This window comes from Thalassophryne amazonica, chromosome 12, assembly GCF_902500255.1.
Source record: "Thalassophryne amazonica chromosome 12, fThaAma1.1, whole genome shotgun sequence".
Taxonomy (NCBI): Eukaryota; Metazoa; Chordata; class Actinopteri; order Batrachoidiformes; family Batrachoididae; genus Thalassophryne; species Thalassophryne amazonica.
The window spans coordinates 29,181,452-29,194,564 of record NC_047114.1 but is presented as its reverse complement, the minus strand read 5'-3'; the positions used below and the strand labels follow the sequence as shown (position 1 = coordinate 29,194,564).

At 39.8% G+C, this 13,113-nt stretch overlaps 1 protein-coding gene across 1 annotated transcript in view; it reads left to right on the top strand.

Moving 5' to 3' along the window:
* Window positions 1–13,113, top strand: part of wls (Wnt ligand secretion mediator) — a 141,038-nt gene that overhangs the window by 20,559 nt on the left and 107,366 nt on the right. The window contains exon 2 of the mRNA XM_034183020.1: window positions 1,852–2,118. Within this exon, the coding sequence (XP_034038911.1) occupies window positions 1,852–2,118 (267 nt within the window). The remainder of the gene's footprint in view (window positions 1–1,851; window positions 2,119–13,113) is intronic.

Sequence of the window (13,113 nt, the reverse complement as noted above, 5' to 3'; positions counted from 1 at the left end):
AAGTGTAGTCCACATTTTTTCAAAAGGATTGAGGTCAGGGCTTTAGGAAAGCCATTGCAGAAGCTTAATGTTAACCTGCTCTATTCAATCCACAACCAGGTTTAGTATGTGTTTGGCATTGTTGTCCTGTTGAATCACTCAATTGTGGTCAAGTTTCAACTGTCTAGCTGTCAGAGATGAGTTTTCTGAGTATTGTTGGATTTCTGTTGTGGATTTTTTTTTCTTTTTTTTTTCTGGTGAATGGTTGGATTATTACGCCAAAATAGAATTTTTTTCCAATAGTGGTGTTGCGGATCACAACTGTTCTGTGATTCGTACGACCTGCACTTCAGAGTTCACATGCAGGTGAACTGCAGATTAACTGTAAAGTTGACATAAGTGTGAATTTTGTCATGGTGAAGTGATAACTGCTTTAATTTTGATGCTGCCACAGTGAAATCACATTGAGTTGATGGACTTCAGTTGTGTGTGCACATCATTCAGTTGTGAACACAGCCAGTGATATTCCTGGGGCTGTGGGTTTTCCACATGGATTTCCTCAAAAGCCACATTCTTAAAAGCACTGTTGATTTGTTAGTTAACCTTTATTTGCTAAAAAAAAAAAGTGTGCTTCCTCTTGCTTCATCTGCAAGGTGGCGCAAGCAGCCAGTGTTTTATTAGTACACAGCGCTGTGTATTAAAAACGTCTGTCTTGCTGTTTGGTAGCACAGAGTCAATAACAGTCATTAAAAACAGTCAGTGCACACACGTTCTGTTCATGTGTCTGTTCTGCAGCTTACACACAGACTGAGATCAATGTACCCGAACCTCAAGTGGTATTTTACTGTGTCAGTACTTTTAAATGGTCTGTTGCTTCTTTCTCCTCTTCCATGAAGCTCCTTCAACAGAGGAACCCCCAGTGCTGCTGTTGGAGGTTCCTCTTGTAGAGCATATCATCTATCTGTCTAATTTATATAATTCTTCATCAAGAAACAAAGTTTTGCAGTTCCTTGAGGCTGGTTCCAAAACAGAGCACATTCCCATAGACGCTCATGTTAAATTGTCCACCTTTTGAGGAGAAATAACCATATTTACAGCCTGGTACAAGAATTGCTTTTGGTCTTCATAGATAATTTTCTCCTCCATGACAGCTGTACAGGGGTGATTTTTTTTTTCTAACTTCTTAGTTTAAGATGTTTTAAGCCAAAAAGTTATGCATAATTAGAGGTGTGGTCTCTTTGAGTGAGAGGAGTTGAGCCTGGCTTCTCTGCCTCTCACTGTGACATAGCTCAGAGTCATTTTGGAGCATGTTATATCAAACACCTGGAATAATATTCCACAAGGCAAAGCATTTTGTGCATTGTTTATTTGATAAAATAACGTTTTTTTGCACCTGCAAAAATAATGCCGTTACCAATATGTTCTTGAAGGGCTACTAACGGTCGGGATCTATTTCACGCTCCCAAACAGCATGTGTCATCTGTTGCATTGTGTTGTGGTAAAACTGCACATTTTAGAGTGACATTTTATTGTGAGCAGCTGAGATACCCCTGTGCAATAATCATGCTGTTTCATCAGTATCTCAGTAAGCCACATCTGATAGGTTGGCAAAGGTGAAGTCCTCACTAATATGGATTTATAACAAATTTGTAGAAAAAAAAAATTGAGACAAATAAACCTCTTGTGTGCATAGAAGTCTCACATATGTGTTGTGTTTATACTTTAAATACACTGTTCAATTTGCAGAGGTTGAGTTCAGTCCACTTAATATTACTGAAATATTTTTTATCACGTATCATTATTTTGGTAATGTCTCAGTTTTGTCTGACCTTTATAACACAGTCTGAAATTTGGTTTATAATGTCTACACAGCTCCCCGTCCCACCACGGCAATCCACTATCTGGCGTCAAAGTGTGTGGACAAAAGCCACGGTCCTGGAAAATGGTTTATGCCTTGGGGTCCTAACCAGTGTGAAAAGATCCAGTCCTTTGATGAGGCCATGGCTAAGAAGATTGAAGCCAACAACATTGTGTTTGCTATCCACATTCCTTTGCCCAGCAAGGAGATGAGCCCGTGGTTCCAGTTCATGCTTCTTGTCCTGCAGTTTGACATCGCTTTTAAGATGTTCAACCAAATAGGTGAGAAACATTTTATGATTTCTTTTCGTGTAGGATGGGGAATATATATATATATATATATATATATATATTTTTTTTTAGAAAGAACAAAGTTCTACGTTTATCTCAGTAACTGCAGTGTTTCTTTGGGTTTGGCAAAGGATTTTGTGTTTTTATTATTAGATGAAATCTTATATTTATTAGTGTAACAGACCTGTTCATTAGTAGTAAAACCTGGTTGCCTTGTATGCTAGCAGTGCAGGATTCCTCAGAGACAATGAAAGGTTTGGACCATATGGTTTGTTTTATTGAAAGTGCTCATTCTTCTTACACACAAAAAAAAACAAAAACAAATCCAGTTGTGATTTTTTTTTTTTGCTGGACCGGGGAAAGCAAATGGAAATCTGTACACAAAGAAGTCAGTGCAGGGCATTGGTTACGGACAACATCGTCAGGATTGTTAGGCATAATATAAAACAAATAATGAATATTTTTTCATTCGTGCAATGGAAAGAATATTTCATGAGGTGAAAGACGAAATGTTCCATCTTTTGCCTCATGAAATATTCTTGCTATTGCACTCATAAACATTCATTATTTGCATATTACATAACGGCTGAGTGGATCCTTGCCATTTGATTGGTGGGTTGTATGCAAAGAGGTTAATAGTGAGTACTAGTCCGCATTCCCAATGCTGCCCTCTAAATGGGAATGTCCCTTCATGGACAGAGACATGACACCTCCTAGCCGGGCAAAATATTGACTGAGTGCTCGGATGTTAATGCATTTTCAGTGTGGATTCACAACTGAACACACTCAGAAAATCGCTCACAAAATACATGTGAAAATGCTGTGGATGTTGGATGTTAAAATGACCTGGATATCGAGCCAGTGAAATCAGTTTACATTAAATTATGTTAGGAAAAATATTCAACTTCCTCTAAGACCCACACATTCCCAAATATTAGTGTTGAAAGTTACATGGATCTGATCTGTTCCAGCAGCTGAGACGTCCTGCAGCTGCTGCGTTCATACCATTTGCCGTTGTGTTTCATTTAGGGCCCCTTCACACACAGTGCAAATTTGGTCAAATTACAGCGAAACAGCGCGAAACAATTCAAATAGCACACCACGAAACAGCGCGCTGACAGGCAGGCGTGCATGATCCCAGTGCGATGGTTCGTGCATGCAACGGTGTCTTTCGAGCAGTAACACAGAGCGAGCAGCACTGCCGATGTGGAGGAAAATAAAATAAAAGCCAGCTGTATAATTAGTGAATATCACTGGGTTGATATAAATAATACATAAAAGGAGACGCAATACAGAATCCCACGGTTACATAACCCTGGTTTAAAAAAAAATTAAAAATGCCACTCACGGGATTTGAACCCAAATGCGCTGATTACCACACAGAAGCTTTACCACTGTGCCATAATCACGGTCTCATAACAGGAGCGTGAAATGGTTAAAATAAACAAACAGATAAAAATATTTTCTAACAAAGAAAAAAAGCACTGTGATAACTAGGGATGAGTATTGATAAGATTTTATCTATCGATGCCATTATCGATCCGATTCCTTATCGATTCCCTTATCGATACCTCGTGAATTTTGTACTAAAAGTAGGCTTTACAGGTTTTCTATGTATTTCATTGAGTCTTACAGTAAATAAATATGAAATTGGTCACTGTATCCTTGATCTCTGGACATGCGAGGCTTGCATGTTCAACCTCCAGCTGAAATGCATCTGTTGAATTGCAGAGAAAGAGGGATAAAAACAAAATCACGCAGGGACCCAGTTCACCAACCTTCATTTAAAAAAACAACAACAAAAAAAACTAACTTAAAAAAGGTTAAATTTTACAAGTTGGACAAACAAAACAGAAAGCCACATCTCATTGCCATTTCAGCAAAATGCCAACACAGGGGCAGCAACATTGTGCCATTGTTTACGGAGAGCCCTGGACTATTGATGTTGTTTAAAAATGCTAAAGTACTTTCTATCCGATTACTCGATTAATCACCAGAATAATCAATAGAATACTCGATTACTAATATAATTGATAGCTGCAGCCCTAGAATATTTAATTCGGTGAAAGATGGAATGTTCCATTTAACTATGCAATATTCGTACCATTGAACTCATAAACATTCATTATTTGTATATTGTCGAATGATAAGTCAGCAAATTGATTATTGTGACAGGCCTAATGTTACATATCTGCTTCAGTTATTTGGATGTTTAAAATTGCTAAATTGTACAGATCTTCACATCTGCAAAAGATGAGCTTTGATGTACCATTGCTAATGTCAGCTTTCATAAATGATGGTAGGTGGGGGGGGAATTGTTGGAACCAAAATTATATTTAAATGAAGTTTATTTGACCCAGTCTGTCTGGAACAAATGGTCTAAGAAGTTGCAGTGGTTATCTGTGTCATCTGCTCACTCAGATTCTTGGTCTAAACAGAAATGTGTTTGGGCGGGGGGGTGGGGGTTGTGAGGTTTACTGCCTGGCTGCCAAACACAGTGATTCAGCTTGAATCACAGACAAGACTTTGTCTGCCAGATGCTGAAGAGTCTTTCTAATCTTTCTAAGTTTCCTGAGGTGCAGAAAGTGTAGGATGCCAAGTAGGGGGCCTTTGATGCAGCATTGTTTTTAACCCCCCCCTCCTGTTTTTCTAAACCTGTTCTTCAATTTTGTCATTATACTATCTGTGCACTTCTCAGAGGAAGTGAGCCTAAATTACATCTTCTAACATGTGAGGACTGGCTGATACGCACTATAAACCACATTATGGTATTGTCAGTTGTTTGGACAGTATCAGCATTATAGTGTTTATCATTTAATGCAATAACACGCACAGACTTTTGAAAAGCTATTCATAAGGTTGCCGGTCCAGTCTTCACTGGTCTGGTGCATGTTTTATATTCGAGACCAGTACGTAGGGCTGAAACGATTAATCAAGTAATTCGATTCGAGGGCTGAAACGATTAATCGAGTAATTCGATTACAAAAAATGTTTGAGGCAAATTCTTCGAAGCTTCGTTTAAAGCTGTAGTACATATGCCAGGCCTGTAGGTGACACTGTAACGCTCCCACAAAAAACCGAGAAGAAGACCATAGCACATGCTCATAACTAATGTAATGGCCCAGTCACACGGCACATGACGATTCCTGAACGAAGGGAAAAAGTAAAAAATGTCACAATTCGTTGAGAAAAGGTGGACGAAAGAGCTTTTATCACCGAACAGTCTGTGAAGCAAGAGCGCAAAAGGGATGAAAGAGCAACTTAACAAAACCGAAGCTCACGATCTCAACGCTTTAACGAAACACACCTGGAGCCACAGCTGGAGCAGTGTGTGTCTGCATCTCTGCGTTCCAGGACTCTGCGCTGGGACAGAGCTCATAGCACCCGAGTCCTGGAGAAACTGCAAACAGAAGCTATGGAGATCTGTGCGCACGTCGGTGGACCACCTGCTCTGGTTCCTTGTCCAGAACAAAAGGGGGATCATCTCCATCATTATCAGAATCCACACTGTCTGTCGACACGCTGCGCGGTCCGTCTGGCTCCAATTAAAAAGTGCGCTGTGGTCACTGTTGTATCACTGTATTATGTTCTAAGCCATGTATATTGATTCATAACAAAACTGTCAAAAGGGAGAATAAATATAAGTGTAAAGATAATTGAATATATCAGAGCAGGAAATTAATCAGTGTGTGTGAATGCGCGCATTGACTCACGTGCGGTTATTTCCACCAGCTGATCACCGATCCACAACGTGAATTCTTCCTGCCAGAACAGCTCTTTATATAATCATTTTGATTCATCTACCCGTTGCCACATGTACAGAAGGACTGGATTGTCATTCCTACACTCATATTGTTATATTTAATAAAAAATAATAAGCGCACGCAGCAGCTCCTGCTGCCGCTGATGCTGCATTCAAGTACCGTCGGAAATTACACAGATAAAAAAAATCCAAGCAAGCAGGCTGAGTTTGTCCTGTAATTTCCGACGGTACATGAAGCAGCAGCAGCCTCAGCACTCACAAACCGGCTTCTGCACTGTGTGAAAACACTCAGCTGCTCGAACTAAGTCAAATTAAACAATAACGTTACAAAAACTAAACAATTAAACGTCAAGAATGACAGCAAAACGAGACACAAACGAATTGAGGTTTTCGTTGCCCTTCGTTCAAATTTTTCAACAGTTTAAAAATCCTGATGTAGCGCCAGCTGCAGGAACGAAGCTGCGCGAAGGTTAAACGATGCCAACGACAGTCAACGAAAGTCCAGATTTCTTGTTTCGTCAGGGCTTCGTCACCCTTCATTAAGTGCTGTGTGACTGGGCCTTAAGCTCTAATCAATGTAGCAGGCGATGCTACAAGTTTACAAAGCCACATGCTGTGTAAAATAAAGCCTTTTAAGACAAAGGGTCTGTGCTGATCGTCTGAAACGGACTTATTATGCATTTAAAGTGAAGCAGTGTGTTTTTATTTATATATATATATATATATATATATATATATTTTTTTTTTTTTTTAAACGTGGTTTGCTCCGCTGGCTGCTCTCCACCTCTGCAGATGAAGTGAAAGGAAGTGCACTTTAAATTAATCATGTTTAACTATTCAAAAAAACAACAACAAAAAAAGCCTATATTCAGATTTGATAAGAGTTTTTGTCAACAGGCTGTAGAGTTAATTTATCAGTGCAGCTGTTGTGGAAATATTGCACTCCGGTCGTTTTTTCAAAGGCTGTTATTCACCAAGTATCCACAGAAAACAAGGAATTTGACTTCGGTTTGAGCTGCTCTGTACGGTATGTAGAAATATACACTAAACACTGAATAAATCATAGCAATAAAAAGTGCAACTGAAATGTGCAATAAAAAAAAAGTCCTGTCCACAGACTGAAGATTTCACAGAGCACCTGGGCTTAAGGTTCAGCAAAGCTCCAAAACTTAACAATGTGAAAAAATAAATAATTACCTGGGAAAACAAAGAGAGGGAACATCCTAAGGGCCCTGTCCCACTGGCGTTTAGGAGGATTTACGTATGGATTGTGCACAAAATTGGCCCATATTCACCAAACATCCGCAATATCCGTGTTAAATGCCTGTATGAGTCGGTCGTCATCCGAACACGCCCGTGATCATCCGTAGAGGCACGCATGTCCACAGCCAGGATTTTTGAGTAGCTCAAAAATCTGGATGCGGATGACATCCGCCTTACATATTCCATACATACTCAATTCATACACAATACATACTCACTGTGCGCTGTATATCTGCCGTTAACCGCTGATATCTGCAACTGACGGGGATTTGCGGCTTGGCAGCGGACCGGGACAGTGTGTAAAACAGATATATATCGTGCCTAACACGTCCACATCACAGAATAAAATATGTTGTAGTGAATGCATACAAATTGGCCACAAATAAAGCGTTTTTATTACATCTGCTTTGCAGCTGATTTGCGGACAATCTGTGAATGCATAACAAACATGTCACGTAAACCCAAAGTACTATATGTGGCAGAAAGCGACATACCTGCCAGTCAGTGCCGGTCTGGCTGTGTAAATCCACAAAGACATAGCTGCTGCAATCGGGTCTCCAGGACTTTTATTTAACACCAACAAAAGGAAGAGTTGCTGTTTAGCCACAACTCAAGCTGAAGTCTGTTCTCTGTGACACTCTCAAAAAAAACAAAAAACAATACCGTCTCACACCCCGAGCGGCTTCCCCGCTCCCGCTCCCCAAACTCATGAACAGTTAACCCTCGCATGACAACATGAACAAACTCTGTGATCAACTTGTTCAAGTCCAGCACTTGCTCCAGAGGCTGTATTGTTGGTGTGAATAGTGATGCCGAAAGGAGCGAGTGCGCTTATTTTATGACCGCAATGCAGATGCCATGCATGCGTAACACGTGCGCGATGCATTCATAATACACCCATAATACTGCCGTGATAATCTCAATGTGTCGGATCAGTTTTCTCACTACATGCGTTATGTAACCGTGATTGTTCATCATATATTCACTATATATTATTAATATATCCATAATTCATACTGGGACATGTCATTTTTGGCCATTTTTGTTGCGGACGACAACGAATGCCCGCAATTTGTATACTCAATTCATGCGCAATTAATCCTCTCTCCAGTGGGACAGGGCCCTAAACTTAAAAATTTGCATGATGGCACAGCGACATTGTGCCGTTGCTTAGGGAGAGCCCTGCCACTACTGATATTGTTTAAAAATACAAAAGTACTTTTTTATCTGAATACTCTATTTCAAAAATATTCGGTAGCTGCAGTCCTACCAGTACGTGCACGAATCGGCTGCTGATGACTGTTCTCATTGATGTATGTGGGCATCAAAGCTGTTTGAATGACTCGGTAAAAAGAAAACATTGTGATTTAATGTAGTATGTAGTTCTGTATGTTCTGTAGTTCAAATGTAGTTCTGTGTCTTTGTGGTTCTGTGGCGAAATCTGCACCTGTGAGAATTTTGCCTCACAGAGGATAAAACTGTGCACATGCTTGTTAACTCAGTACAGCTGCTTGGTTGTTTTAATATATGAGCCCGTTGAAACAAAATATTACTGGAGATTTGAATTTTTCTATCCGGGAGGAGCTCGGAGTCGAGCCGCTGCTCCTCCACGTCGAAAGGAGTCAGTTGAGGTGGCTTGGGCATCTTTTCCGGATGCCCCCTGGACGCCTCGCTGGAGAGGTGTTCCGGGCACGTCCCATTGGGAGGAGGCCCCGGGGAAGACCCAGGACACGCTGGAAGGATTACATCTCTCGGCTGGCTTGGGAATGCCTTGGGGTTCCCCCGGAGGAGCTGGGGGAAGGTGTGTGTGGATCGGGAGGTCTGGGCGGCTTTGCTTGAGCTGCTGCCCCCGCGACCCGACTCCGGATAAAACGGAAGAAAATGGATGGATGAATTTTTCTATTTTGATTGATTGACGTTTCTGCTCCTCTCCAGTGTTTTGCACTGGAACCACATATTCGTGGATTAATTAAGATGTCATAAGGAGGGGACCAGCATGCCCTGTTTCTGTGCAGGACAAGATTAAAAACTGTTTTATGGTGCACACATTGAAAGTTGAAAAACTATTTAATAAATTTGTCACTATGCAGGGGCCTGTGGGCCACATTTCCCCTGCCCTCCCTCTTGATTTGGCCCGTCACATTGCCCAGTGTGACTTTTGCAGCAAAAGATGTATTTTTATATTTGCCCCAACAGCATTCTGTTCAGGCTTGATGCAGTTACATATCAGTCTTGTGGGGTTTCTGTGATGGTCAGCCCTGTTTGTTATTTTATATATATATATATATATATATATATATATATATATATATATATATATATATATATATATATATATATATATATATATATATATATATATAAATTTATTTTATTTTTTTTATGAAAATTTCCATCTTGTGGGCTGTCTGGGGATATTTTGTGATGTGTAATTTAAATGTTGTAAACATAGTGTGCAGTGCTGATTTGTAACTGTATTATCATTTTCATCAATTTTATCTCTGCAGTCTGCACATTTAATAAATACTGCAAGGAAAGTTTTTTTTTTTTTTTTTTTTTTTTAATTTAGTTTCAGATTTCAAAAGTTAATTTTGTACATATAATTTGCTTTGATGTAACATTAAAAATTATTTTTGGCCAATGGCACTTCACTCAAATTCCTGTTTGGCCCTCATAGGAAGGAATTTGGGCACTTCTGGTTTAATCTGCAGGGATGTAAAGTTTCTGTGGAATTGATTTGTACACCCCTCCCAAAGGTTCGACACACACGCGTCAACTGCGAATTCATTGCAGAGTTTACATAAGGGTGATTTTGTGTCACGGTGACTTGATTTTAAAGCTGTACGGCCCTTCAAATTTTACAAACCTGACAAGCTTTCCTAACATGATGCAAAATTACAGCTCATTTTAATGAACAGAACATATTTTTTCTGGGAGGAATTCCATGAGGAATACCATCGTGCAGTTGGACTGCAGGAGGAGGAAGCACGTGTGTGAGGTTTTGCGATCACCTGTGACCTGACACACTTGATGTGGGTTCACACTAAGATCCATAAGTTGTCTTGTAAATCACTTTAGAAGTGTTATTTGGTTTCAAAAACAGTTTTTTAGATTTAGAAGTGTTTATTTCTCACTGTTTTACAAAATAAATGAGAAACAGCTTTATACAGAAATAAGCTGTTTCTGAGCGTTTTCCGCCATCTTGGTTCACTTTGTTGAAGCGAGCAGCCAGCAGTCGTCACCCTGCCTTTCTTTACTCTGATTGGCAGTCACCGCATTCCTCCCAGCAAACCTGCGCAGCTTGGGGCTAAGCCCCCATTGACCAATGACTTCGCTATAAAAGGTAGGTCATAGGGTCTGATCGCTTGAATTTTACCTGTCATGGAGAGAAATTCTAAATTGTTTCCAGGCGGCATGAATTTTGATTGTATTGGCCATACCATATCATGAATCCCTTTATTTAAATGCTAAGGAATAAAATTATAGTGGTATGAAAGAATTTTTTTTTTTTTGAATGACTTGAATCTTAAAACTCAAAGGTCATTATAAAGTGATGACTGCATTAATTTTGATGCAGCTGCTGTAAAAATCAGTCTGTTTGGAAGAAATACAGCAGCTCAGTGCTCGCACAGCCTGTTTAAACCCCCCCCCCCCCCCCCCCCCACAAAACTGCCTCGTAGAGGGAGACGAGCTCTCACTGTAGCACCCTCATACAGGCTGTGCCGCCTTGTCCTGTGCACATAGAAACAGGCTCTGCACTTCTGAATCCAACCACAAAACCAAGCGCAAACAGAAAAAGCCTTCATGAACGTTGAGGTCAAAGTGTCCGTCATCTCTTCACTGTGCAGCTGCAAGCCCAGTGAAGAGAGTGCCATGCTCAAAGCGCATGCGCAGGAAAGTCCACGGCTCCAGAAAAACAGTTTCCGAGCATGTGCTGATCAGGAACGCTGATCAGTGGGTAGGATAACTGTATTTATCCAGAAAGAGCTACAAATAAAATTGTCTCCTTCTCACCAGATAATGTGGACATCCTCTTTTCTTGTTGAAAAAAGTGATAAACTCTGATCTTTTTTGTATATTTTATCATTATGGCAAAGGCATTTTTTTATTCAGTGATGTGTTTCATGTTGCAGTTGAATGTTTTAAAATATTCTGTAAAACATTGTACACCTTGTTTTCATTCAGAACCACAGACAAAAGTTCCTTGTCTTCGTTTCTCATTAAGTTATTGTTAATGGGGAACTTATCATTTGTACAATATCTCAGAATAACTAACTTGTTCTGATATTATTTCATAGCTTGGAATTCAAGATGGATGTAGACTATATGACTTTATTTCTCTATTCAAATACTGAACACTGCTGTAGACACATCGCTTGCTATAATCCTTTTAATTGCTAAGTCAAACTTTGTATAATAATTTGTCACATTGTGTTTCTTTATTAGTGCAATTGAATATTGAAGAATATTAAGTACACCTCTGCCAGTTTTACTGCTGTGCACATAATAGGCTTACCCTTGGGGACAGATGAATATCATTTATTGGATTGGCACAGCCTATGTAACTCATATTGCTCATACTCAGACTGCTGTGTTTCATGAGGTGGTCTGAGATTTTCTCAAACCACCTCATGAAACGCTCATGAAATTTCTTCCATTTATTGCTCTAAAATGCATGAAAATGCACTTCAGACAATCTAGAATCCTTCAACTTCCTTTAGTCTAAGGGTTTACTTTTCCTCGGATTTCTTTGTTAATGAATCACATCTCTGAATGTATCACTGCAGGGAGAGGGAGAAGCTTGTACACATCAAAGTACAGCTTTGAAGAAGTTTTAATTATGCCCCCGTCACACATAGCAAGAATTTGCCGGAAGCATGCCCGACACAGCAAATATTGCCATAATCTCTAATTATTATATGTGGAACAGGTCATACCGGCAGGTTTTGCAGTGCCAGATCCATCTCGAGGTTCCCTTGTATGCGCTCAACTCGTTTTGGATCCCATTTTGCCGCCATCGGAATATGTAAATTGCAGTTAGATGGTCCTCGGAAAACACATGGACCGCCATCGGATAGGTGTCCCATCTTGACGGCGGAGTTTTGAACATGTGTGTAAGACTTGCGGCCGTCGGCCAATTTTGACTGTGTCGACTTCTGCAGATGGCTGTCAGAACTTTTGGAACAGAAATCTGACACTTTTCGGATGTGTGTCGATTCCTAAGTCCGACGCCACTCTGCGTGATTCCAGCTATGTGTGACAGGGGTATTATAGTCTCTTTTATTTCTCGTACAGTGACAAAATGGCACAGAATAATTACTTTTCACAAACATTCAGTATGTGTTGCATGGTTGGAAGGGAACAGAAATGCTGTTAACATGCATCACTCTTGTTTGTTTTTTATTTTTCTTTATTACACAATTAATACCAAAACTGATTAACTAAGGACACACTGCTGTACAGCAGCACGTTTCTTGTTGTAGGATAATTATAGTTCACCATGTTATTCCTGTATTTTCTAGAGTATATATTGCCCTATATCCCCGTATTATCAGTGCTTCAATTTGGTGTTGTTGTGTACTTTATATTATTAGTGTTTATTCTTTCATCATTGGAGTTTAATTTGTTTAGTGCTTTGATTACTCAGAAAGATGTATACAGTTGTATGCAAAAGTTTGGGCGCTCCTGATTTCCATGAGTTTCCTTTATAAATCATTGCTTGTTTGGATCAGCAATTTCAGTTAAATATATCGTATAGCAGACAAACAGTGATATTTTGAGAAGTGAAATGAACTTCATTACACAGGTGAATCCAATCATGCGAAATGGTATTTAAGGTGGCCATTTGCAAATGTATCCCCTGTTTGTATCTCTTCTAATGAGTGGCAACATGGGAGGCACATTCTACTGTTACAGGAGATTTTGTAATGAAAGACGTGCGGAGGAATTCGCGTGTTGGG